This window comes from Oncorhynchus tshawytscha, linkage group LG34, assembly GCF_018296145.1.
Source record: "Oncorhynchus tshawytscha isolate Ot180627B linkage group LG34, Otsh_v2.0, whole genome shotgun sequence".
NCBI classification, from domain to species: domain Eukaryota; kingdom Metazoa; phylum Chordata; class Actinopteri; order Salmoniformes; family Salmonidae; genus Oncorhynchus; species Oncorhynchus tshawytscha.
Genome location: NC_056462.1, coordinates 367,860 through 395,000, shown reverse-complemented (window position 1 = coordinate 395,000; position 27,141 = coordinate 367,860). Strand labels below are relative to the sequence as shown.

At 42.9% G+C, this 27,141-nt stretch overlaps 1 protein-coding gene across 1 annotated transcript in view; it reads right to left on the bottom strand.

Moving 5' to 3' along the window:
- The window catches only part of LOC112231657 (microsomal triglyceride transfer protein), a 62,660-nt gene that overhangs the window by 22,580 nt on the left and 12,939 nt on the right, over positions 1 to 27,141 (bottom strand). Inside the window, exons 10-15 of the mRNA XM_024398354.2 lie at positions 26,510 to 26,722; positions 23,710 to 23,921; positions 13,783 to 13,880; positions 13,443 to 13,564; positions 9,912 to 10,139; positions 9,460 to 9,584 (exon numbers count right to left, since the gene is read on the bottom strand). Of these exons, the coding sequence (XP_024254122.1) occupies positions 9,460 to 9,584; positions 9,912 to 10,139; positions 13,443 to 13,564; positions 13,783 to 13,880; positions 23,710 to 23,921; positions 26,510 to 26,722 (998 nt within the window). The remainder of the gene's footprint in view (positions 1 to 9,459; positions 9,585 to 9,911; positions 10,140 to 13,442; positions 13,565 to 13,782; positions 13,881 to 23,709; positions 23,922 to 26,509; positions 26,723 to 27,141) is intronic.

Below are 27,141 nucleotides of genomic sequence, written 5' to 3'. Positions count from 1 at the left end.
CTGTCTATCTGTGTCTATCTGTGTCTGTCTGTGTCTGTGTCTGTCTGTGTCTGTCTGTCTGTGTCGAAGCATGCCTTGGCAAAGATGTTTGTTCTGTTCCTATAGATAGCCTGCTGGTCTATTATCAGAGGAGAGGAGGTACATTACGACTGCCCCTGATCCATACACCTGCCTCTGCCATTCCCCTCGTTGACTTTGACCCAACACAGAATGCCACCTAAAATGCCATTGCAAAACAAAGACCAAGAAAGCAGCAGAAGTCTATCTACAGTATCTGGATCAGTGTTCCTCGTTTAGGAAGTCATGAATCGAGCAAATGTCATTTCTTCAACTAGTATATTTGAAGGAACAATCCCAATGGCACTAAGATCAGACCAACCAAATCAGATCTTGGGTGACATAATTTTTACTAGACAAAACAACTTGACATTGTCGAGACAAGACCATTAGGCTCAAATAGGTGATTCAAGCACTGGAATTAAATGCCTCGTGGTAGGATTGCTGATCTATGATCAGTTTTGCCTTTTTGAATAAGATTACAACATGGACAGGGGATATCTGATCCTAGTCTGAGATGCTTTGGGGGGAATTCCGACCAGAGTTCAGCGTGTGTAAATGGAACCTAATTCCCTTTTATGCACTTTCCTCTCTATGAGTGTTCCAGCCTTTAAATGAGGATTAGCATTAGATTAGCATGCTATTCACCCGTTATTAGTTTGGGGTTTAGATCAACGAAATGAAGGTGTGGCGGAGGTGTGTCTACACTGTATTCTGACCTTTACTCCCTCATAATTCCACCACCTTTATACGCGATGAAATGATGAATAAGGTTGAGGAATCTGTCAGTTCCATGTGGAACATCTAATTTATTTTTTCAGAAAGAATTAACACCATTGTCCATGCAATGTAATTTACAAAAATTGTTAAGAGCTATTGATAAGGGCTAGGTAAATGAGTAAACCATTTGGATAAGTGGATTGTAAATATAAATTACAATTGTTTTAGATATATTTTACCTTATGAACACTGGAGACAAATGCAAAACCAGTCATATGGCAGCAAACTGAAGCATATCGACATATCAACTCTTCCACAGTGAAGTTGATGAAATGCTGGCCTTAAACTTGGGATGAAATTTGGAGACCTAGCTTCTGTAGCCATTTTTTTATTTTTTATTTCACCTTTATTTAACCAGGTAGGCTAGTTGAGAACAAGTTCTCATTTGCAACTGCGACCTGGCCAAGATAAAGCATAGCAGTGTGAACAGACAACACAGAGTTACACATGGAGTAAACAATTAACAAGTCAATAACACAGTAGAAAAAAAAGGGAGTCTATATACATTGTGTGCAAAAGGCATGAGGAGGTAGGCGAATAATTACAATTTTACAGATTAACACTGGAGGGATAAATGATCAGATGGTCATGTACAGGTAGAGATATTGGTGTGCAAAAGTGCAGAAAAGTAAATAAATAAAAACAGTATGGGGATGAGGTAGGTAAAAATGGGTGGGCTATTTACCGATAGACTATGTACAGCTGCAGCGATCGGTTAGCTGCTCAGATAGCAGATGTTTGAAGTTGGTGAGGGAGATAAAAGTCTCCAACTTCAGCGATTTTTGCAATTCGTTCCAGTCACAGGCAGCAGAGAACTGGAACGAAAGGCGGCCAAATGAGGTGTTGGCTTTAGGGATGATCAGTGAGGTACACCTGCTGGAGCGCGTGCTACGGGTGGGTGTTGCCATCGTGACCAGTGAACTGAGATAAGGCGGAGCTTTACCTAGCATGGACTTGTAGATGACCTGGAGCCAGTGGGTCTGGCGACGAATATGTAGCGAGGGCCAGCCAACTAGAGCATACAGGTCGCAGTGGTGGGTGGTATAAGGTGCTTTAGTGACAAAACGGATGGCACTGTGATAAACTGCATCCAGTTTGCTGAGTAGAGTGTTGGAAGCAATTTTGTAGATGACATCGCCGAAGTCGAGGATCGGTAGGATAGTCAGCTTTGTTGCGGAATAGAAAGCGGACTCTAGATTTGATTTTCGATTGGAGATGTTTGATATGAGTCTGGAAGGAGAGTTTACAGTCTAGCCAGACACCTAGGTACTTATAGATGTCCACATATTCAAGGTCGGAACCATCCAGGGTGGTGATGCTAGTCAGGAGTGCGGGTGCAGGCAGCGAACGGTTGAAAAGCATGCATTTGGTTTTACTAGCGTTTAAGAGCAGTTGGAGGCCACGGAAGGAGTGTTGTATGGCATTGAAGCTCATTTGGAGATTAGATAGCACAGTGTCCAAGGACGGGCCGGAAGTATATAGAATGGTGTCGTCTGCGTAGAGGTGGATCAGGGAATCGCCCGCAGCAAGAGCAACATCATTGATATATTCAGAGAAAAGAGTCGGCCCGAGAATTGAACCCTGTGGCACCCCCATAGAGACTGCCAGAGGACCGGACAGCAGGCCCTCCGATTTGGCACACTGAACTCTGTCGGCAAAGTAGTTGGTGAACCAGGCAAGGCAGTCATCAGAAAAATCGAGACTACTGAGTATAGACTACTGTAGAGACTACTGAGTATGGTGAAGAATATGGTGATTGACAGAGTCGAAAGCCTTGGCTAGGTCGATGAAGACGGCTGCACAGTACTGTCTTTTATCGATGGCGGTTATGATATCGTTTAGTACCTTGAGCGTGGCTGAGGTGCACCTGTGACCGGCTCGGAAACCAGATTGCACAGCGGAGAAGGTACGGTGGGATTCGAGATGGTCAGTGACCTGTTTGTTGACTTGGCTTTCGAAGACCTTAGATAGGCAGGGCAGGATGGATATAGGTCTGTAACAGTTTGGGTCCAGGGTGTCTCCCCCTTTGAAGAGGGGGATGACTGTGGCAGCTTTCCAATCCTTGGGGATCTCAGACGATATGATAGAGAGGTTGAACAGGCTGGTAATAGGGGTTGCGACAATGGCGGCGGATAGTTTCAGAAATAGAGGGTCCAGATTGTCAAGCCCAGCTGATTTGTACGGGTCCAGGTTCTGCAGCTCTTTCAGAACATCTGCTATCTGAATTTGGGTAAAGGAGAACTTGGAGAGGCTTGGGCGAGTAGCTGCGAGGGGGGCGGAGCTGTTGGCCGAGGTTGGAGTAGCCAGGCGGAAGGCATGGCCAGCCGTTGAGAAATGCTTGTTGAAGTTTTCGATAATCATGGATTTATCGGTGGTGACCGTGTTACCTAGCCTCAGTGCAGTGGGCAGCTGGGAGGAGGTGCTCTTGTTCTCCATGGACTTCAGTGTCCCAGAACTTTTTGGAGTTGGACAGGATGCAAATTTCTGCCTGAAGAAGCTGGCCTTAGCTTTCCTGACTGACTGCGTGTATTGGTTCCTGACTTCCCTGAACAGTTGCATATCGCAGGGACTATTCGATGCTATTGCAGTCCGCCACAGGATGTTTTTGTGCTGGTCGAGGGCAGTCAGGTCTGGAGTGAACCAAGGGCTATATCTGTTCTTAGTTCTGCATTTTTTGAACGGAGCATGCTTATCTAAAATGGTGAGGAAGTTACTTTTAATGACCAGGCATCCTCAACTGACGGGATGAGGTCAATGTCCTTCCAGGATACCCGGGCCAGGTCGATTAGAAAGGCCTGCTCACAGAAGTGTTTTAGGGAGCGTTTGACAGTGATGAGGGGTGGTCGTTTGACAGCGGCTCCGTAGCGGATACAGGCAATGAGGCAGTGAACGCTGAGATCCTGGTTGAAGACAGCGGAGGTGTATTTGGAGGGCCAGTTGATCAGGATGACGTCTATGAGGGTGCCCTTGTTTACAGATTTAGGGTTGTACCTGGTGGGTTCCTTGATGATTTGTGCGAGATTGAGGGCATCTAGCTTAGATTGTAGGACTGCCGGGGTGTTAAGCATATCCCAGTTTAGGTCACCTAACAGAACAAACTCTGAAGCTAGATGGGGGGGCGATCAATTCACAAATGGTGTCCAGGGCACAGCTGGGAGCTGAGGGGGGTCGGTAGCAGGCGGCAACAGTGAGAGACTTATTTCTGGAGAGAGTCATTTTCAAAATTAGTAGTTCGAACTGTTTGGGTATGGACCTGGAAAGTATGACATTACTTTGCAGGCTCTCTCTGCAGTTGACTGCAACTCCTCCCCCTTTGGCAGTTCTATCTTGACGGAAAATGTTATAGTTGGGTATGGAAATCTCAGAATTTTTGGTGGCCTTCCTGAGCCAGGACTCAGACACAGCAAGGAGATCAGGGTTAGCAGAGTGTGCTAAAGCAGTGAGTAAAACAAACTTAGGGAGGAGGCTTCTGATGTTGACATGCATGAAACCAAGGCTTTTTCGATCACAGAAGTCAACAAATGAGGGTGCCTGGGGACATGCAGGGCCTGGGTTTACCTCCACATCACCCGCGGAACAGAGGAGGAGTAGTATGAGGGTGCGGCTAAAGGCTATCAAAACTGGTTGCCTAGAGCGTTGGGGACAGAGAATAAAAGGAGCAGATTTCTGGGCATGGTAGAATATATTCAGGGCATAATGCGCAGACAGGGGTATGGTGGGGTGCGGGTACAGCGGAGGTAAGCCCAGGCACTGGGTGATGATGAGAGAGGTTGTATCTCTGGTTGTAATGGGTGAGGTCACCGCATGTGTGGGAGGTGGGACAAAGGAGGTATCAGGCGTATGAAGAGTGGAACTAGGGGCTCCATTGTAAACTAAAACAATGATAACTAACCTGAACAACAGTATACAAGGCATATTGACATTTGAGAGAGACATACAGCGAGGCATACAGTAATCACAGGTGTTGAATTGGGAGAGCTAGCATGAGCAAATGACAGTATAGTGCCAAACCTACTGAGTTGATATATGATTTCAAGAATGTTTCAATTATAATATACCTTTCACTGTATTTTTTACAATTTGTATTGTGTAAAATATTAGCCACTATCGGTAGCCACCATCAGTTATACCTACATACATTTATAACGGTCACTGACTTTAGTGTTAGTTTTCTTACATTTTGTATCATTCCATTACATCGTTAGTTTGCCCATCTTTTCTGTGTCACATTAGCGTGGCTGTTCCTGAGGACCGCTGGCAATAGTGGATCATATACATAAATAAGAATTTGTTCTTAACTGACTTGCCTAGTTAAATAAAGGTAAATAAATATATTAAGCTAACATATTACAAGTTGTGCAATAATTTGGGACATGTAGCCTATTTTAATCATTCTGGAACGCAGACCAGCAGTTAAAACCTGGAGCTTGGCTCACGATGACTGGACCGTCTTCATCTCAGTTCCATGATTAGTGAGAATTATTAGGGTAGATTTTTACATCTACTGTTCAACCCCAATTGTACACTTTTCTCACCTTCCAATATTTCAGGGATTTAACAATTGAATATGCCAACTTTCAGGATGAATCACCAGTATATTTTGTGCGTAACAGACTCTCCAAACCATTTTTTTGTATTATTCATAAATACTTTCCTAACCCTAAGTGATATACAAGATCAGAGTATTTCTTTCATCAACCAATTGGTGCTGAAAAGGACACGAATATGCGTGTATTTACTTGGTTTTCTTTCATTGATCCCTAATACTCTGAACCGATCTCGCCATATATTCTACTGAGTCTGTCGAGAAAATTCTAATTAAAAAGGTACACGAAATTTTAAGGGATGGCTTTAGATAAATGTACTGAAAAACCTATTGAATGAAAACTCCAAGATAAAATCTGTTGGCCAGCGGGAGTGTTCAAATTGATTCGGCGCACAAAAGGGAACCAAGCCTACAAAGCCTGTTACACACCAGGTAAGTCTGAATACCAACTTCTGAGAAGTGCGTAGGAAAGGCATGTGAAGGAAAAGGTGTACATTTACTAAAATCTGGCCCTTTAAGAATATGGTCCCTGATTCCTGTAAAGCCTTGGAACTGTAAAGCACCCATCTAGATTCTAACAATTCCATCTCCATTTTATCACTGGATGATGTCACATATTTATCTACTTGATCAGTTAGGGCGAGTGATGAGCTCTACAGCAGTCTCACAACTCAATCGCTGGTTGAAAACTGTTTTCTGCCCCTCCCAAAAGATAGAATTTGTAGATATTTGGCCCTCTTTCTGGGACTCACCCTCAAACAGGACCAAGCCTGGCCTGCTGAGGAGTGACGAACTCCATCCTAGCTGGAGTGGTGCTTAAAAGCATGATGAATTTACTGTGTTAAATGAGGCCTCACCTCCTGGTTACACTAGTGACCATATCCCCCACGCATCCCGCAAAGGAAGAGGTGTTCCTAACATTTACGATAGCAAATTTCATGGGAAAGTCCACAGACCCACTCCAAAAGGCTTTTGGAGCCATCATCGACTCAGTGGGTTTTGTCCAACATGTCTCCGGACCTACTCACTGCCACAGATCATGATCATTAGAAAGCAAATTACAGACTCCTCTTTAAATCTGCGTATTTCTCCAAAGCTTAGTTGTCCTGAGTCTGCAAAACAATGCCAGGACCTAAGATCAAGGGAGACACTCAAGTTTTTGAATCCTATATCTCTTGGCCTCTAAACCTTCAAGCTGCATACTGGACCCTATTCCAACTAAACTACTGAACGAGCAGCTTCCCTATCCACCGGATGTGTACCAAACTCACTAAAAGTGGCAGTAATAAAGCCTCTCTTGAAAAAGCCAAACCTTGACCCAGAAAATATTAAAAAACTATCGGCCTATATCGAATCTCCCATTCCTCTCAATTTCTTTAAAAAAAAAGCTGTTGCGCAACAACTCACTGCCTTCCCGAAGACAATCAATGTAATACGAAATGCTTTAGTCTGGTTTTAGACCCCATTATAGCACTGAGATTGCACTCATAAAGGTGGTAAATGACCTTTTAATGGCGTCAGACCAAGCTCCTAGACCTTAGCGCTGCTTTTGATACCATCGATCACCACATTCTTTTGAAGGGATTGTAAACCCAAATATGTCTACACGGACAAGTTCTGGCCTGGTTTAGATATTATCTGTCAAAAGATATCAGTTTGTCTCTGTGAATGGTTTGTCTTCTGACAAATCAACTGTAAATTTCGGTGTTCCTCAAGGTTCCGTTTCTGGTCCACTATTGTTTTCACTATATATTGTACCTCTTGGTGATGTCATTCGGAAACATAATGTTAACTTTCACTGCTATGCGGACGATACACAGCTGTACATTTCGATGAAACATGGTGAAGCCCCCAAATTCTCCTCCCTGGAAGCCTATGTTTCAGACTTAGACAAAAACTTAAACAAAACAGAAATGCTAGTGCAGGGTCCCAAGAAACAGAGATATTTTGTTGGATCTGACAATTAATCTTGATGGTTGTACATTCGTCTCAAATAAAACTGAAGGACCTCGGTGTTACTCTGGACTCAGATCTCTCTTTTGACTTACAAAGAATATTTCAGCTTTTTTCCATTTTCGTAACATTGCAAAAATCAAAAACTTTCTGTCCAAAAATGATGCAGAAAAATGTATCCATGCTTTTGTCACTTCTAGATTAGACTACTGCAAAGCTCTACTATCTGGATATCCGGATAAAGCACTAAATAAACTTCAGTTAGTGCTAAACACGGCGGAAAATGTGATCAAATTACTCCAGTGCTAGCCTCTCTACACTGGCTTCCTGTTAAAGCTAGGGCTGATTTCAAGGTTTTACTGCTAACCTACAAAGCATTACATGGGCTTGCTCCTACCTAACTTTCCAATTTGTCCTGCCGTACATACCTACATGTACGCTACGGTCACAAGACGCAGACCTCCTTACTGTCCTAGAATTTCTAAGCAAACAGCTGGAGGCAGGGCTTTCTCATATAGAGCTCAATTTTTATGGAATGATCTGCCTATCCATGTAAGAGACGTAGACTCGGTCTCGACTTTAAGTCTTTATTGAAGCTTCATCTCTTCAGTAGGTACTATGATTGAGTGTAGTCTGGCCCAGGGGTGTGAAGGTGAACAGAAAGGCACTGGAGCGACAAACCGCCCTTGCCGTCTCTGCCTGGCCGGTTCCTCTCTCTCCACTGGGATTCTCTGCCTCAAACCCTATTATGGGGGCTGAGTCACTGGCTTACTGGTGCTCTTCCATGAATCACTTGAGCGGGTTGAGTCACTGATGTGATCTTCCTGTCCGGGTTGGCGCCCCCCTCGCATTCGTGGCTGAGATCTTCGTGGGCTATACACGGCCTTGTCTCAGGGTAGTAGGTTGGTGGTTGAAGATATCCCTCTAGTGGTGTGGGGGCTGTGCTTTGGCAAAGTGGGTGGGGTTATATCCTGCCTGTTTGGCCCTGTCCGGGAGTATCGTCAGACAGGGCCACAGTGTCTCCAGACTGCTCCTGTCTCAGCCTCCAGTATTTATGCTGCAATAGTTTATGTGTTGGGAGGCTAGGATCAGTCTTATATCTGGAGTATTTCTCCTGTCTCATCCGGTGTCCTGTGTGCATTTATGTATTCCCTCTCTCCTCTCCTCCTGGCTAGTTTCAACTGTTCTGACTGCGGCTATGGAACCCTGACCTGTTCACTGGATGTGCTACCTTGTCCCGGACCTGCTGTTTTGGACTCTCTCTCTACTGCTGAATGGTCGGCTATGAAAAGCCAACTGACATTTACTCCTGAGGTGCTGTCCTGTTGCACCCTCTACAACCACTGATTATTATTATCTGACCCTGCTGGTCATCTATGAACATTTGAACATCTTGGCCATGTACTGTTATAATCTTCACCCGGCACAGCCAGAAGAGGACTGGCCACCCCTCAGAGCCTGGTTCCTCTAGGTTTCTCCCTCGGTTCTGGCCTTTCTAGGGAGTTTTTCCTAGCCACCGTTATTCTTCATATGCATTGCCTGCTGTTTGTGGTTTTAGGCTGGGTTTCTGTATAGCACTTTGTGACATTTCCTGATGTAAAAATGGCTTCATAAATACATTTGATTGATTTTCTCTGGTTGAAATGGCTATTGTGTTTGCATTAACAGGAAGCATCAATCAGTCAACTACTCTAATCTAGAGCTGAATGAAATGTCACCTTCACATATATCTGATGAGACAAGAATAGTCACGTCACCATTCGCGAACATGCTCTATGAATCAGTGTATGAAATGAATCAGTCGTCATTTTCAGATCAATCCTTAACGTCAATCCTCACCATTGTCAATCATGTATTACCAATTGAGTTTGTAAATGTTGAGCATGTCGGCTTAAGCATAACTTACCTTTAAAATTCAGTTGTTCTATAACACGCATTGGATTGAATTTTGGCCTATTTCTCTAATCTGAGCCCACCTTTTGTCATTATCGTGCCATGATTATTAAAAACTATCCAATGATAAGCATGACTGAGTACAATCAGGCAACATATGAGAAGAATGATCAAATTGAAAGTGTTTCTGTTATCATCCTGCCCATCACTATTGAACCCAGGTTCCCTACCTGTTGTTGACGCTGGTCTTTGACTCCCTGTACCACAGGCTGACCTCCATGCCTCCTGAGATGTCGATGGCCAAGCCACCCTGGAACTCGGCATTGGCCTTCAGCCCAGACTGAAGCTGGATGACCTGAAAGAGAGAATGAGAAAACAGGAGTAAAATCACAATAGCTGCTTGCCCGTCCGGGCCAGTGAGTGCTAGTGTCAGAATGGTTTGAAACCAGGTGGCTGAAGAAGGCACTGACAACTAAAATGTGGCCTAGGCGGATACCAACACCTATAATAGTTTAAATGAGTCTATATGAAGAAAATTGTTAAAAATGTCTGAGATATCAGCGACTTTATATGATACAGTAGAACATTTAGTTTGTGTGGTGTCATTAAAAAAATACACTTTAAATAAAGTTTGATTGATGGATTGACTGATTGGTTGATTAATTGATTTAATGGTGCCAACCTGAGAGTGGTCAGTGAGCAGGATCAGGCCCTTTACCACGTTCATGGGCTCGCCGGACATGGAGAACATCTTGGACATGAGGTCACTGTAGCCCTTGAAGAAGGTCACAGGCCGCAGCTGGACGTCGAAAAGCAGAGCCGACATCCCAGCGAAGGACTCCAGGTCCTCCTCGCCTTCGTCCGGCTTGGCCGCGATCAGGGACTCCATGCCTTGGGCCTCAATTGCCACCTGGACAGCGAGAGATCAAATATGGCAGTCAGATCCTAACTGTCAACAAGTCGGCACTGTTGGTTGGTTCATCTTCCTTAGTTGAGTAAAGCAAGTCATTCTAAGGTGAAGTTGCCCCTAAATACTGATCTTGGATCAGTTTAGCATGTTCTCCAATAAAATAAGCTGTACCTACGGCAAACTTAACCTAAGAGCGTGCAAAATCTTAGCTTCTGCTCTTCTACATGATTAGATGTACAGTGGGTATCATAAGTATTCACCCCCTTTGGATTTCTTCACATTTTGTGTTACAAAGGTTTCTTTTTTTTTGTTGCCAATGATCTACAGAAAATACTCTAATGTCAAAGTGAAAGAAAGAATTATATATATTTTTTTACAAATTATTTGAACATAAAACACTTATGTTCCTTAGATAAGTATTCACCTCTGAGTCAATACATGTTAGAATCACTCCTTTGGCAGCGATGACAGCTGTGAGTCTCTAAGAGCATTGCACACCAATATTTGCCCTATTCTTTTTAAAATTATTCAAACTCTGCCAAGATGTTGGGGATCATGGCTTGACAGCAATGTTCAAGTCTTGCCATAGATTTTCAAGCAGATTCAAGTCAAAACTGTAGCTTGGCCACTCAGGAACATTCACTGTCTTCTTGGTAAGCAACTCCAATGTAGATGTGGCCTTGTGTTGTAGGTTATTGTCCTTTTGAAAGATAAATTCCTCTTGCAGTGTTTGGTGTAAAGCAGACTGAAGCAGATTTTCCTCTAGGATTTTGCCTGTCCTTAGCACCATCGCTTTTCTTTTTATCCTAAAAACCTTCACAGTATTTGCCGATGTCAAGCATACCCATACCATGATGCAGCCACCACCATGCTTGAAAATGAGGCAGTTACTCAGTGATGTGTTTTGTTTCCCCCATACATTAAGGCTTTGCAGTTAGGCCAAAAAAGTGTATTCCTTTGCAGTTTTTTTGCAGTATTACTTTAGTGCCTTGTTGCATACAGGATGCATGTTTTGGAATATTTCTATTCCAAAAAGAATAAAAAACGTCAGACACAGCATTTTCCTAGAGGGAAACCTGGTTTGAGGGGGAAACCTTTCCACCGGACACTGGAAGATGGAATTCACCTTTCAGCAGGACAATAACCTAAAACACTTAAAAAGGTCAAATCTCCAATGGAGTTGCTTACCAAAAAGATAGTAAATGTTCCTGAGTGGCTAAGTTACGTTTGGACTTAAATCTGCTTCAAAATCTAATGGCAAGAGCTGAAAATGGTTGTCTAGCAATGATCAACAACCAACATGAATTTTGAAAATAATAAATTGGAAAAATGTTGTACAATCCAGGTGTAGAAAGCTCTTCGAGACTTATCCAGAAAGACCCACAGCTGTAATCACTGCCAAAGGTGATTCTAATGTGTACTGACTCAGGGGGTTGAATACTTATCTAATAAAGATATATTAGTGTTTTATTTTTCATATTATTTCTTTGTTTACAAATGTTAGAATCCCCCTTCCCCCCACTTTGAGTCTTTTGTAGATCATTGACAAAAAATTACAATTAGGCCTCCCGGGTGGCGAGATTCTGGGTTTGAGCCCAGGCTCTGTCACAACCAGCCGTGACTGGGAGGCCCATGGGGCGGCACACAATTAGCCCAGCTTCGTCCGGGTTAGGGAGGGTTTGGCTGGCAGGGATATCCTTGTCTCATTGCGCACTAGCGACTCCTGTGGCAGGCCGGGCGCAGTGCACGCTGACCAGGTCGCCAGGTGTACGGTGTTTCCTCTGACACATTGGTGCGGCTGGCTTCCGGGTCGGATGGGCATTGTGTCAAAAAGCAGTGCGGCTTGGTTAGGTTGTGTTTCGGAGGACGCATGGCTCTCGACCTTAGGCTCTCCCGAGTCCGTATGGGAGTTACAACGATGAGACAAGACTAACTACTACCAATTGGATACCACAAAATTGGGGAGAAAAAAGGGGGTAAAAAAAAGACAATTAAATTCATTTTAATCCCACTTTGTAACAACAAAATGTGGAAAAAGTCAAGGGATCTCCATATCCGGCTTCTTCACCTGCGGGATTGTCTAAGACCAGCCACCCGGACAGCTGATGAAACTGGGGAGTATTTCAGTCTGTAATAAAGCCCTTTTGTGGGGGAAAAAGTATTCTGATTGGCTCCCCAGTGGGTGGGCCTATGCCCTCCCAGGCCCACCCATGGCTGGGCACCTGCGCAGTCATGTGAAATCCATAGATTAGAGCCTAACAGACGTATTTCAATTGACTGATTTCCTTATATGAACTGTAAAATTGTTACATGTTGAGTTGATATTTTTGTTCAGTATAGTTATCGCTAGATACCTGGCTAATAGCCAGCCCTTGAGATACCTAGTTGACTGAAATATCTGTGACTATTTACCAGTTGTACACTCATTCTCCAAGTGTCAGGGGGTTTTTGTTTGGGGGATATCTGTTGACACGGCAGGAGACGAGGGATGTTTAGAAAATTCTGACTGTCAATTGCGTCTCTCTGCCACTTGCTACTGTAGGTCTCTGGTGAGCTAGTTTGTTTCACCTTTCTATGTCCTGGGCGGAGTTTCCCGTTGGACAGAGTAGTAAATTAATGCGCTGCCAACAAGCCAATTCCGGGGGAAAAGGCAAACATAACGAGCATATACATGAATTACTCATGATTCCACTCGTTCGCAGAGGTAGGCATGATTAGCACTCAGATCAAGAAGCCTCCTGAGCATCGATCAATGCTGGGAACGCAATAATAAATGGGTAAACGATAATTAACTGAATAAAAAGGTGCGTAAACGCTTTTTCACAAATAAACAAGGTACGTAAATGGTGTTTACCCTCCACCTGGTTGGGTCTGGCAAACCCCATTCATAAACATAAATATCTTGCCAGGAAGAATTATTCTTTATAATAGCTACATTTGCCCGGCATTTTAGCTATCCAATTGACCTTTGCTGCGCCTAATCAGTCAGTTCTGTAGCTGCCTGGCAACAGTGTGGGTGGAATGAGTGAGCTCGCCTGGCAACCAGTCTGCATGGAAATTAGATCATATCTCATATTAACATATTTGATATTTCCTGTTCTCTTCTCGTTTTAATTCAAGTATTTTCAACTACAAACTTGAGAAAAAGTCTGATTTAAGGTATTCCAGTACTTGAATTTCAGAGTGCCAAACTCAAGTACTTTAAGCACCTCAAACACCTTGTGAGAACCCTGGAATACTTTATGAAGGCACTGTAAATATAATAATTTCTTCATTATCAATTCACAAATTCATTCTCATTACCTGGAGGCCATGTAGCAGGGCGCCATTACTGGCTCCGTAGATGTTCATGTTGCTCCTCCTGAGGACCCCAGAGCCAGAGTACAGAATGTCCAGACTGTAGGTGGTAGTGGCATCAGCGGTACCTGCAGGAAGTTGATTTAGTTATAAACATAATTATACAGTCCATAAAATGGAACCTGTGACTGTGTCTCATGGCAGCAATGACTAATCAACAAGACTATGAAATTGATCCATATATGATTATATCACATAGCTGTATTGATTATTCTTTAAAATGTACAAAAAAATCCTTAGTTTTTCATTTATATTGAACAGGAGAAAGGTGGAGGGGGCCACTTACGTGCCATGAAGCCAGAGAAAGCAGAGGATGACCCAACCTTGGAGAAGCGGTCATAGTTGTGGGAGATCATGTCCTTCATGGCTTGCCGTAGAATTTTGCTGGAAATTGGAGTGACCAATAGAAATTAAATGGTAAATAATGCATTGTGTCATTTCGGAGTCACTTTTATTGTAAATAAGAATATAATACTTCTACATTAATGTGGATGCTAGCATGATTACAGATCATTCTGAATGAATTATAATGATGACTGAGAAAGTTAGAGGCATAAATATCATACCTCCCAAAAATGCTAACCTCCCCTTTTATTGTAATGGTGAGCGGTTATGTCTTTGGGGTATGATATTTGTGCGTCCATAACTAACGCCATCATTATTCATGATTCATTCAAGATTATGCGTAATCACGCTAGAATCTACATTAACGTAGAAGTGTTTAGAAACATATTGTATTCTTATTTAAAAGTGACTTCAAAATGACAAAATACATTTACCTATATCTATTGGGCACAAAATAATATGAAACATCCAGCAAATGTATCCAACATGTTTGTAAAGTCACAAGCTTGATGCAATCATTGTGTGCTAGGAATATGGGACCAAATACAAAACTTTTGACGACTTCAATACAAGACAACAATAAGCAACACAAACATTGGCACACAAACACACATACAAAAACACACTATACATGGATTTAGTACTGTAGATACAGTGGGGCAAAAAAGTATTTAGTCAACCACCAATTGTGCAAGTTCTCCCACTTAAAAAGATGAGAGGCCTGTAATTTTCATCATAGGTACACTTCAACTATGACAGACAAAATGAGAAAAATATCCTGAAAATCACATTGTAGGATTTTTAATGAATTTTTAATGACAGAGGAGCCTCTTAAAGAAGAAGTTACAGGTCTGTGAGAGCCAGAAATCTTGCTTGTTTGTAGGTGACCAAATACTTATTTTCCACCATAATTTGCAAATAAATTCATTAAAAATCCTACAATGTGATTTTCAGGATATTTTTCTCATTTTGTCTGTCATAGTTGAAGTGTACCTATGATGAAAATTACAGGCCTCTCATCTTTTTAAGTGGGAGAACTTGCACAATTGGTGGCTGACTAAATACTTTTTTGCCCCACTGTATGTGGTAGTGGTGGAGTATTGGCCTGAGGGCACACAGTGTTGTGGAATCTGTGAATGTATTGTAATGTTTTTAAAATTGTATAAACTGCCTTAATTTTGCTGGACCCCAGGAAGAGTAGCTGCTGCTTATGCTCTTTTCATGAGATAGACGGACCAGGTGAATCCAGGTTAAAGCTATGATCCTTTATTGATGTCACAATCAGTGTAGATGTAGGGGAGAAGACAGATTAAAAAAATAATGTTTAAGCCTTGAGACAATTGAAACATGGATTGTGTATGTGTGCCATTCAGAGAGTGAATAGGCAACAAAATATTTAAGTGCCTTTGAACAGGGTATGGTAGTAGGCAGTGTTGTATTTGAGACCACCTAAAGCGAGACGGATTCAAGACCCATACCGGAGCAAATCGAGTCTGAGTCAAGACCAAGACCGGGAGGTCTCTGGGGAGATTAAGCTAGCTAGCTAGCTAATTCAGCCATTGGCTAGGCCATCAGAAGAATTGGATCCTGAGTTCGTAACCCCCAGAGCAATTGAACTTATCCCAGAGGCTGCTCCAAGACGCCGCCGGTGAAGAAGAGGAATTCGGAGTGGAGTTCTAGTCCGACTCAGGTGGCGGGCACACCCTCCACCACTTCCGAGTATATTACTCGCTAATGTTCAGTCTCTGGACAATAAAGTAGACGAGCTCAGGGTGAGGATCTCCTTCCGGAGAGACATCAGGGACTGCAACATACTCTGTTTCACGGAACCATAGCTCTCTCGGGATATACTGTCCCCATCCACACAGCCAGCTGGGTTCTCAGTTCATTGCGCAGACAGGAATAAAGAACTCACCGGGGCGGGGGTGTATGTTTCATAATTAACTACTCACGGTGTGATTAAGGTCTATTCAACGCTGGTCTGACCAATCAGAATCCATCCTTCAAGATTGTTTTGATCACGCGGACTGGGATATGTTCCGGGTAGCCTTAGAGAATAACAAGGTGACTGAGTTCATCAGAAAGTGTACAGGGAATGTTGTTCCCACGGTGTTTATTAAAACCTACCCATACCAGAAACTGTGGATAAATGGCAGAATTCGCGCAAAACTGAAATCACAAACCACCACATTTAACCATGGCAAGGTGACTGAGAATATGGCTGAATACAAACAGTGTAGTTATTCCCTCCATAAGGTAATCAAACGGGCAAAACGTCCCATACAGAGACAAAGTGGAGTTGCAATTCAACGGCCCAGACACGAGACTTATGTGGCAGGGTTTACAGACAATCACGGACTACAAAGGGAAAACAAGCCACTTTGCAGACACAATGTCTTGCTCCCAAACAAGCTAAACACCCTCTTTGCCGTTTTCAGTGCCACTGACGCGGCCTGCTCCTAAGGACTATGGGCTCTTGTTCTCGTGGCTTGTTGTTCGTGGCTGAGGTAAGTAAGACATTTAAGCAGTTTAACCCTTGCAAGGCTGCCAGCCCAGACGGCATCCCTAGCCGCGTCCTCAGAGCATGTGCAGGCCAGCTGGCCGGAGTGTTTACGGACATATTCAAGCTCTCTCTATCCCAGTCTGCTGTCCCCACTTGCTTCAAGATGTCCACCATGTCTTTATTGGGTACAGGAACAAAGGTAACTAAACTAAATGACTATCGCCCCATAGAACTCACTTCTGTCACCAGGAAGTTCTTTGAGAGGATATTTAAGGATCATATAACCACCTTACCTGACACCCTAGACCCACTTCAATTTGCTTACCGCCCAAATAGATCCACAGACGATGCAATTGCCATCGCACTGCACACTGCCCTATCCCAACTGGACAAGAGGAATACCTACGCCAGAATGCTGTTCATTAACTATAGCTCAGCCTTCAACACCATAGTACCCTCCAAGCACATCATTAAGCTCGGGGCTCTGGGTCTGAAACCCGCCCTGTGCGAGGTCGCACCCAGGTGGTGAAGGTAGGAAACAATCTCCACTTCGCTGTTCCTCCACACAGGGGCCCCACAAGGGTGCGTGCTCAGCCCCCTCCTGTACTCCATGTTCACCCATGACTGCGTGGCCATGCACGTCTCCAACTCACTCATCAAGTTTGCAAACTACAACAGTAGTAGGCCTGACTACCAACAATGACCAGATGACCAGCCTACAGGGAGGTGGTGAGGGCCATGGCGGAGCAGTGCCAGGAAAATAACCTCTCCCTCAACGTCAACAAAATGAAGGAGCTGATCGTGGATTTCAGGAAACAGCAGAGGGAGCACACCCCTATCCACGTTGACGAGACCTCAGTAGAGAAGGTGGAAAAGTTCCTCAGTGCACACATCACTGATGATTTGAAATGGTCCACCCACACTAACCGAACTGTGAATATATTTTATGGGTTTTGCGATTGTGTAAAAATCAAATCCAATTTTAATGGTCACATACACATATTGAGCAGATTTTATTGCGGGTGTAGCGAAATGCTTGTGTTCCTAGCTCCAACAGTAGTATCTAACCATTCACAACAATACACACAAATCTAAAAGTAAAATAATGGAAGTAAGAAATATATAAATATTAGGACGAGCAATGTCGGAGTGGCATTGACTAAAATACAGTAAAATAGAATACAGTTGGGCTGGGCGATATGACACTATACAGTTGAAATACACCTTAGCCAAATACATTTAAACTCAGTTTTTCATGCCTGATATTTAATCCTAGCAAAAATTACCTGTCTTTGGTCAGTTAGGATCACCACTTTATTTTAAGAATGTGAAATGCTAACTTGGGTCAAACGTTTTGGGTAGTCTTCCACAAGCTTCCACAATAAGTTGGGTGAATTTTGGCCCATTCCTCCTGACAGAGCTGCTGTAACTGAGTGAGGTTTGTAGGCCTCCTAGCTCACACGCTTTTTCAGTTCTGCCCACAAATTTCCTGTAGGATTGAGGCCAGGGCTTTGTGATAGCCACTCCAATACCTTGACTTTGCTGTCCTTAAGCCATTTGCCATGACTTTGGAGGTATGCCTTGGGTCATTATCCATTTGGAAGACCCATTTGCAACCAAGCTTTAACTTCCTGACTGATGTCTTGATATGTTGCTTCAATATATCCACATAATGCGTGGTCCCATGGTGTTTATAATTGCGTAATATTGTTTCTACAGATGAACGTGTTACCTTCAGGCATTTGGAAATTGCTCCCAAGGATGAACCAGACTTGATTTTCCCATGATGTCAAGCAGAGGCACTGAGTTTGAAGGTAGGCCTTGAAATACATCCACTGTACACCTCCAATTGACTCAAATGATGTCAATTAGCCTATCAGAAGCTTCTAAAGCCATGACAAAATTATCTGGAATTTTCCAAGCTGTTTAAAGGCACAGTCAACATAGTGTATGTAAACTTTTGACCCACCGGAATTGTGATACAGTGAAATATAAGTGATATAATCTGTCTGTAAACAATTGTTGGAAAATTTACTTGTGTCATGCACAAATTAGATGTCCTAACCGACTTGCCAAAGCAAACTAGTTAACAAGAAATTTGTGGAGTGGTTGAAAAATGAGTGAATGACTCCAACCTAAGTGTATGTAAACTTCTGACATCAACTGTATATCGTGTGACGATAGACATTTTTCTATCGTTTCATATTATGCTCTATCGTTTATTTCGATGTGTCGCAAACCACTCTTTACGGCAATATTTTGTGTCAATTGAACAATACTTTTCAGAAATTTGCAACACAAACAAACATGGAGGAGAGTGAACGTGACACAGAGCATGGAGACATGGAGCTTGTACCTAAAAGAGGGGCTACGTCGGTTGCATGGACTTGGTTTGGGTATGAAAAGTCTGACACGGAGCAGAAAACCACCCTCTGCAAAATATTACGCAGGCCGGTAATTGACAACAGGCTCAAACACCATTAACCTCTTACCACCTACGCAAGAATCATGTGAAACTGTACGGAGAGAGTCTATGGATGACACCCAAAAAAGTACAGTCAAGTGCTCAAAACAACCCCCCGACTCAGACGTTGCAAGAGGCTTTTGCCTGTGGCACACCATATGGCAAAGAATCACGAAGATGGAATGAGATAACAGCTGCCGTTACAACTTACATCTGCAAAGACATGGCCCCAATTTACACGGTCGAGAAACGGGGGTTTCGGGAGTTTCTGCTAACACTCGACCCAATGTACCAAATGCAAATTGATATGTGACACATATTAATGTCAAACAGGCAAGCATGTTTCGGACTAGCTGATCCATCATAATACATATGATATGAGTAAAGCAGTATGTAAACGTTATTAAAGGGACTAGTGTTCCATTAATAAACGGGTCAGGGATTCCAAGTCTATGTATATACAGTGGGGCAAAAAAGTATTTAGTCAGCCACCAATTGTGCAAATTCTCCCACTTAAAAAGATGAGAGGCCTGTAATTTTCATCATAGGTACACTTCAACTATGACAGACAAAATGAGAAAAAAAATCCAGAAAATCACATTGTAGGATTTTTAATGAATTTATTTGCAAATTATGGTGGAAAAATAAGTATTTGGTCACCTACAAACAAGCAAGATTTCTAGCTCTCACAGACCTGTAACTTCTTCTTTAAGAGGCTCCTCTGTCCTCCACTCGTTACCTGTATTAATGGCACCTGTTTGAACTTGTTATCAGTATAAAAGACACTTGTCCACAACCTCAAACTGTCACACTCCAAACTCCACTATGGCTAAGACCAAAGAGCTGTCAAAGGACACCAGAAACAAACTTGTAGACCTGCACCAGGCTGGGAAGACTGAATCTGCAATAGGTAAGCAGCTTGGTTTGAAGAAATCAACTGTGGGAGCAATTATTAGGAAATGGAAGACATACAAGACCACTGATAATCTCCCTTGATCTGGGGCTCCACGCAAGATCTCACCCGTGGGGTCAAAATGATCACAAGAACGGTGAGCAAAAATCCCAGAACCACACGGGGGTACCTAGTGAATGACCTGCAGAGAGCTGGGACCAAAGTAACAAAGCCTACCATCAGTAACACACTACGCCGCCAGGGACTCAAATCCTGCAGTGCCAGATGTGTCCCCCTGCTTAAGCCAGTACATGTCCAGGCCCGTCTGAAGTTTGCTAGAGAGCATTTGGATGATCCAGAAGAAGATTGGGAGAATGTCATATGGTCAGATAAAACCAAAATAGAACTTTTTGGTAAAAACTCAACTCGTCGTGTTTGGAGGACAAAGAATGCTGAGTTGCATCCAAAGAACATCATACCTACTGTGAAGCATGGGGGTGGAAACATCATGCTTTGGGGCTGTTTTTCTGCAAAGGGACCAGGACGACTGATCCGTGTAAAGGAAAGAATGAATGGGGCCATGTATCGTGAGATTTTGAGTGAAAACCTCCTTCCGTCAGCAAGGGCATTGAAGATGAAACGTGGCTGGGTCTTTCAGCATGACAATGATCCCAAACACACCGCCCGGGCAACGAAGGAGTGGCTTCGTAAGAAGCATTTCAAGGTCCTGGAGTGACCTAGCCAGTCTCCAGATGTCAACCCCATAGAAAAACTTTGAAGGGAGTTGAAACTCCGTGTTGCCCAGCAACAGCCCCAAAACAGCACTGCTCTAGAGGAGATCTGCATGGAGGAATGGGCCAAAATACCAGCAACAGTGTGTGAAAACCTTGTGAAGACTTACAGAAAACATTTGACCTCTGTTATATACCCTTTGTTGGCAATGACAAAGTATTGAGATAAACTTTTGTTATTGACCAAATACTTATTTTCCACCATAATTTGCAAATAAATTCATTAACAATCCTACAATGTGATTTTCTGGATTTTTTCTCCCCCATTTTGTCTGTCATAGTTGAAGTGTACCTATGATGAAAATTAGAGGCCTCTCTCATCCTTTTAAGTGGGAGAACTTGCACAATTGGTGGCTGACTAAATACTTTTTTTCTGACTAAATACTTTTTAAAACTTTTTGCACTGTAGTTGTCATGACGTTGGCCTGGGGGTAGGTTTATGACAGTCATAAATACCTCTTCCCCCCTTTTTTCTCTCTCTTACCCTACTGATGTTACATTTGCAAACCCCTTAGTTAACATACAGATTCTGGGAACATCAGAAGGTGGGGGGAAATTAACTATATTATGGTATTCCGACCAATTGAATATATGCGGTGGTACTTAATATGATGTCAGTTCGGTTGTCATCTGAGACATTCTCATCAATGATAAGATGACAAAGTCTACAGTGGAAAGTCTACATATCAGAGTTATCGGATTCACATGGAATTGTTGTTCAATTTAAATGTTTGAATATGAAATTATTTGTGATGGGATGAAATGTGATTTTAGCTTCTAAAATGTGAGAATTGGGTTTTCATAAGGTTAGGGCTCTGCTCAATCAGTGGCCAGCCCCAGTGAAGAGTCATGGGTTATAAAAAAACTTTTCAGTCACAGCCTTCTCCCTCCACTATATAAAGCCTTGACGACAATATAACCTCCTGTTCCGAGGATGTGAGGACGACGGTCCGATGCCAGAATGGTTCATATAATAACTACAGAACGAAGCCAACATCAGCGTGAGTTTTGGTTGTGAATGGTATGAACTTTGAACTCTTATTCACTACAGAACTGATACCTCCTAGCCATTGAGTTAGCACCAGCAGCTGCAAACGAGGGTTAGGAAGGAACAGACAGAGTATCCCGTCTATCACACCATGACGTTACTACAATGTATACAATTGACCACCAGAGACATTCTTCAAAGGACTCGGTTTGGCAACACGGCCTTCCATCTACCACCAACCTACTGAAGTGCAGCTCAGAGTAAATATTTATTGTATTTTCCTTTTCCAAATGGGAGGTCATTTAGAATGCATAAGATACTGTATTTACGACAGCACAGCTTCTTCCTTTGTTACTCAGTCTTCCCGCTCTTTCACTCAAACCCAGCCCCTTTTCTTTTGTGTAACAAGCTGTCATATCTGTTCTGCCCGCTAGGGACATTTTCCTTTATGATGTAATTTGTAATGAAGTTATGATTAATTATGTGTATATGTATGTGTAATTCTGTGTGATTAGTTAGGTATTTAGTAAATAAATAAACCCAATTTTGTATTGCTGATTCAACTGGTTAGCCAGGGTTCGTGAAGATAACCAAGAATTTTCAACTTTCAGATAAGACTGAATTAAGGTGACGATTAATATTGACTGCTATTGATGTAAAATATTACTAGGTCTTTAAGAGTTTATTCAGAAGATAACAGCTCTACAAATTTCGTGGTGCTCCGACTCTCTAGTTAATTACAATTTACATGATTAGCTCAATCAGGTAATATTAATTACGGAGAAATTATTTTATAGAATAGCATGTCATATCACTTAATCCGGCATAGCCAAAGACATGACATAGGGCAGCAGCCTCTAAGGTGCAGTGTTGAGTAACAGGGTGGTAGCCGGCTAGTGATGGCTATTTAACAGTCTGATGGCCTTGAGATAGAAGCTGTTTTTCAGTCTCTCAGTCCCAGCTTTGATGCATCTGAACTGACCTCGCCGTCTGGATAATAACGGGTTGAACAGGCCATGGCTCAGGTGGTTGATGTCCTTGATGATCTTTTTGGACTTCCTGTGACATCGGGTGCTGTAGGTGTTCTGGAGGGCCGGCAGTGTGTCTCTGGTGATGAGATGGGCAGCACCACCCTCTGGACCATCACAGAAGCTCCTTTGTGCAGGATTTCTCTATTCTACTACATAATTGAACAATCGTGTACCCCCACTATGCATCAGTAGGGATTAAGAAGTAGGGATACACCACTGGCCCTTTGTGTTTAAGGAAAGTGCACTCTCCTACATGAGTGCGCTGGTATTACAGTTGCTGTCCTTTCAGAATCACAAACCTGTCACACACTGAAGGCCTATAGGTTTGCCACTGCGCAAACATGTCTATAATAGATATAAAGGCTGTTAAGATACTGTTTCAAGAAAGGAGTGTATATACTTGGCCTGGCAAAGCGGTTTTATGCATTATTTTTACTACGCTGGTATCGGCAAGAAGTTACGAGTCCTCACTGTCCGAGAGCGAGTCAAGACCAAGTACAAATGTATCCGACACAAGACCGAGACACTCAATATGCGATCTCGAGACCGGACTGTTAGTAGGTGCCAGGTGCACAGGTTTGTGTCAAGAACTGTGCAACAGTTTCCCATGTGTATCAAGAACGGTCAACCACCCAAAGGACATCCAGCCAACTTGACACAACTGTGGAAAGCATTGGAGTCCAACATGGGCCAGCATCCCTGTGGAACGCTTCCGACACCTTGTAAAGACAATGCCCCAACGAATTGAGGCTATTCTGAGGGTGGGGTGGGGGGCTATGAGTCTATTCTTGATGTTTTGTACACTTAAGTCCCCTAAAATGGGGGGACTACATACATTGCTGTAGATTCTAAAACGTTCAACTAATATGGATGGAAATACCCTCAATTAAAACTGACAGTCTGCACTTTAACCTCAAACATTGTATAATTTCAAAACAACAAAATGTGTCACTGTCCCAATACTTTTGGAGCTCACTGTAAGTAATGTCTGCCTTCAATTTAGGATTTTAATTAAATAAAATGAGTGCCTGCTGGTCTAGCAAGTAACACCACTGCCTGCACCACATATACACCACCCCAGTGTGGGTACGAATCCCAGCCAAATCACCAGTCTCCCCACTCATTTAGTGCTGTTTCAGTCTGAATAAAATGAAAATAACAAAAAAATCATCAAATCAAATGTAAATCCCATCACCCACCTGGCAGGCATTTCAAAATGGAGGATGTCCTTGACCTTGGAAAGCATGTACTTGTTCAACTCTTTGGGAAGGTTTCCGATGGACAGGAGCACATTCTTCACCTCCATGTATGAGGGGTTGCTGCTAAAGATGACATCCGCGGCTGCTGCCCTCACATTCTTCTCGTAGACCCGGCGGTTCTGGTGGTACACTCGGTTCACCGTCTGCTTCACCTGAAATGGAGTGAGGCACGAAAACAGTTTAAAAGATCAGTTTTGGTGGCCAGGCTGGTCTAGTGCGGGCACACATCTATGATGTTGGCATAAGTTTGAACCCGACCTAATGCCCTTTAACACAACTTCTCTCTATAGTTCCCCACTGCTATCATCCTTTCAATAAAATCTGAAAATACACACACACACACACACACACACACACACACACACACACACACACACGTGGCCAAAAGTTGAGAATGACACAAATATACATTTTCACAAAGTCTGCTGCCTCAGTTGGTATGATGGCAATTTGCATACTCCAGAATGTTATGAAGAGTGATCTAATGAATTGCAATTAATTGCAAAGTCCCTCTTTGCCATGCAAGTGAACTGAATCTGAATTCTCTAGTTAACACAAGTGTGAGTGTTGATGAGCACAAGGCTGAAGATCACTCGGTCATGCTGATTGAGTTCGAATAACAGACTGGAAGCTTCAAAAGGAGGGTGGTGCTTGGAATCATTGTTCTTCCTCTCTCAATCATGGTTATCTGCAAGGAAACACGTGCAGTCATTGCTTTTCACAAAAAGGGCTTCACAGGCAAGGATATTGCTGCCAGTAAGATTGCACCTAAATCAACCATTTATCGCATCATCTAAAACTTCAAGGAGAGCAGTTCAATTGTTGTGAAGAAGGCTTCAGGGCGCCCAAGAAAGTCCAGCAAGCACCAGGACCGTCTCCTAAAGTTGATTCAGCTGCGGAATCGGGGCACCACCTGTACAGAGCTTGCAGCAGGCAGGTGTGAGTGCATCTGCACGCTCAGTGAGGCGAAGACTTTTGGAGGATGGCCTGGTGTCAAGAAGGGAAGCAAAGAAGCCACTTCTCTCCAGGACAAACATCAGGGACACACTGATATTCTGCAAAAGGTACAGGGATTGGACTGCTGAGGACGGGGGTAAAGTCATTTTCTCTGATGAATCCCCTTTCCGAATTTTTGGGGCATCCGGAAAAAAGCTTGTCCGGAGAAAACAAGGTGAGCGCTGCCATCAGTCCTGTGTCATGCCAACAGTAAAGCACCCTGAGACCATTCATGCGTGGGGTTGCTTCTCAGCCAAGGGAGTGGGCTCACTCACAATTTTGCCTAAGAACACAGCCATGAATAAAGAATGGTACCAACACATTCTCTGAGAGCAACTTCTCCCAACCATCCAGGAACAGTTTGGTGACTAACAATGTCTTTTCCAGCAAGATGGAGCACCTTACCATAAGGGAAAAGTGATAACTAAGTGGCTCAGGGAACAAAACATCAATATTTTGGGTCCATGGCCAGGAAACTCCCCAGACCTTAATCCCATTGAGAACTTGTGGTCAATCCTCAAGAGGCGGGTGGACAAACAAAAACCCACAAATTCTGACAAACTCTAAGCATTGCAAGACCAGAGGACATTTCTCCAAAAAGTACGATCTTTGTCCCCATGTGCAGTTGCAAACTGTAGTCTAGCTTTTTTATTGCAGTTTTGGAGGAGCGGCTTCTTCCTTGCTGAGCGGCCTATCAGGTTATGTCGATATATGACTTGTTTGACCGTGGATAGAGATACTTTTGTATCTGTTTCCTCCAGCATCTTCACAAGGTCCTTTGCTGTTGTTCTGTGATTGATTTTCAATTTTTGCACCAAAGTACATTAATCTCCAGGAGACAGAATGAGTCTCCTTCCTGAGCGGTATGACGGCTGCGTGGTCCCATGGTGTTTATACTTGAGTAATATTGTTTCTACAGATGAACGTGGTACCTTCAGACGTTTGGAAATTTCTCCCAAGGATGAACCAGACTTAGGGAGGTCTACAATTTTTTTCTGAGGTCTTGTCTGATTTCTGTTGATTTTTCCATGATGTCAAGCAAAGAGGGACTGAGTTTGAAGAAAGCCCTTGAAATACATCCACAGGTACACCTACAACTGGCTCAAAAGATGTCAATTAGCCAGCAGAAGCTTCTAAAGCCATGACATCATTTTCTGGAATTTTCCAAGCTGTTTAAAGGCACAGTCAATTTAGTGTATGTAATCTTCTGACCCACTGGAATAAGTGATATAATCTGTCTGTAAACAATTGTTGGAAAAATTACTTGTGTCATTCACAAAAATATCCTAACGGACTTGTCAAAACTATAGTTTGTTAATTAACAAGAAATTTGCGGAGTGGTTGAAAAATGAGTTTTAATGACTGCAACCTGAGTGTATGTAAACTGTAAAATTCTTTATAAATTAAATTAGCTAACATTTATAAAAAACATTTTTCCTTTGTCATTATGGGGAATTGTGTTTAGATTAATGAGGAAAACAAACCATTTAATATATTTTAGAATAAGGCTGTAGCATAAAAAATGTGGGAATGTCAAGGGGTCTGAATACTTTCCGATTGCAGTGTACATACAACAGTATATACAGTGCATTCGGAAAGTATACAGACCACTTGAATTTTTCCACATACTTTTGGTACTCTCTGTGTCTATCGAAATAAGATAAATATATCTAAATATATGGCTCTGGGAATGGCAATCCAGCTTCCCTCATGAATGGTTGTCTGGCTATTCCAATGGCCTCACCTCATCTGTGATGAGGGCGACGTCGTATCTCTGCAGGGCTGTGAGGGAGATGGTGCAGTATGCCCCGACCTCCGACTCAGCATATTTGGAAAACAGGGGAATGGCCTCGGGCAGCAGGGAGTTCTTCAGCGCTAACAGGTACATCTGAATGTCTGACTCCACCTGCGTACTGTCGGGACCTTCCAGAATCATCTTCTTCACCTCAACCACAGTCTGCGTTGGACATGGGACAAAAACACACACAATAAATCAGCCAATGTATAGTTCCTTTTAAGAATTTGTGACTTTCTTTGGTGCATTTCAACACAGGATCATTTCTGTATATTTTCAAGCTATCAGACACAGCTACCTCTCACTACTGTTTCACTTCACTTCCAGTCTGGCATTCTAATAGTGTCACATTTGGCTCAGTTAAAAAAGTCCAATCAGTATTATCTTGGTTGAAGATGATTCAATTGCTGAAAAGGGACATTTAAACACATTTTACTTCATATTCATCGAGACAATGCCTACTCATAGTTGGTTAAAATCATATGATGCACAACAAGATGACGTCATCGGAAACACTTATATTCATCCATCTTTTGAACTATGTAACAGAAAAACGCCATTTTCACATTTGATGACGTTGG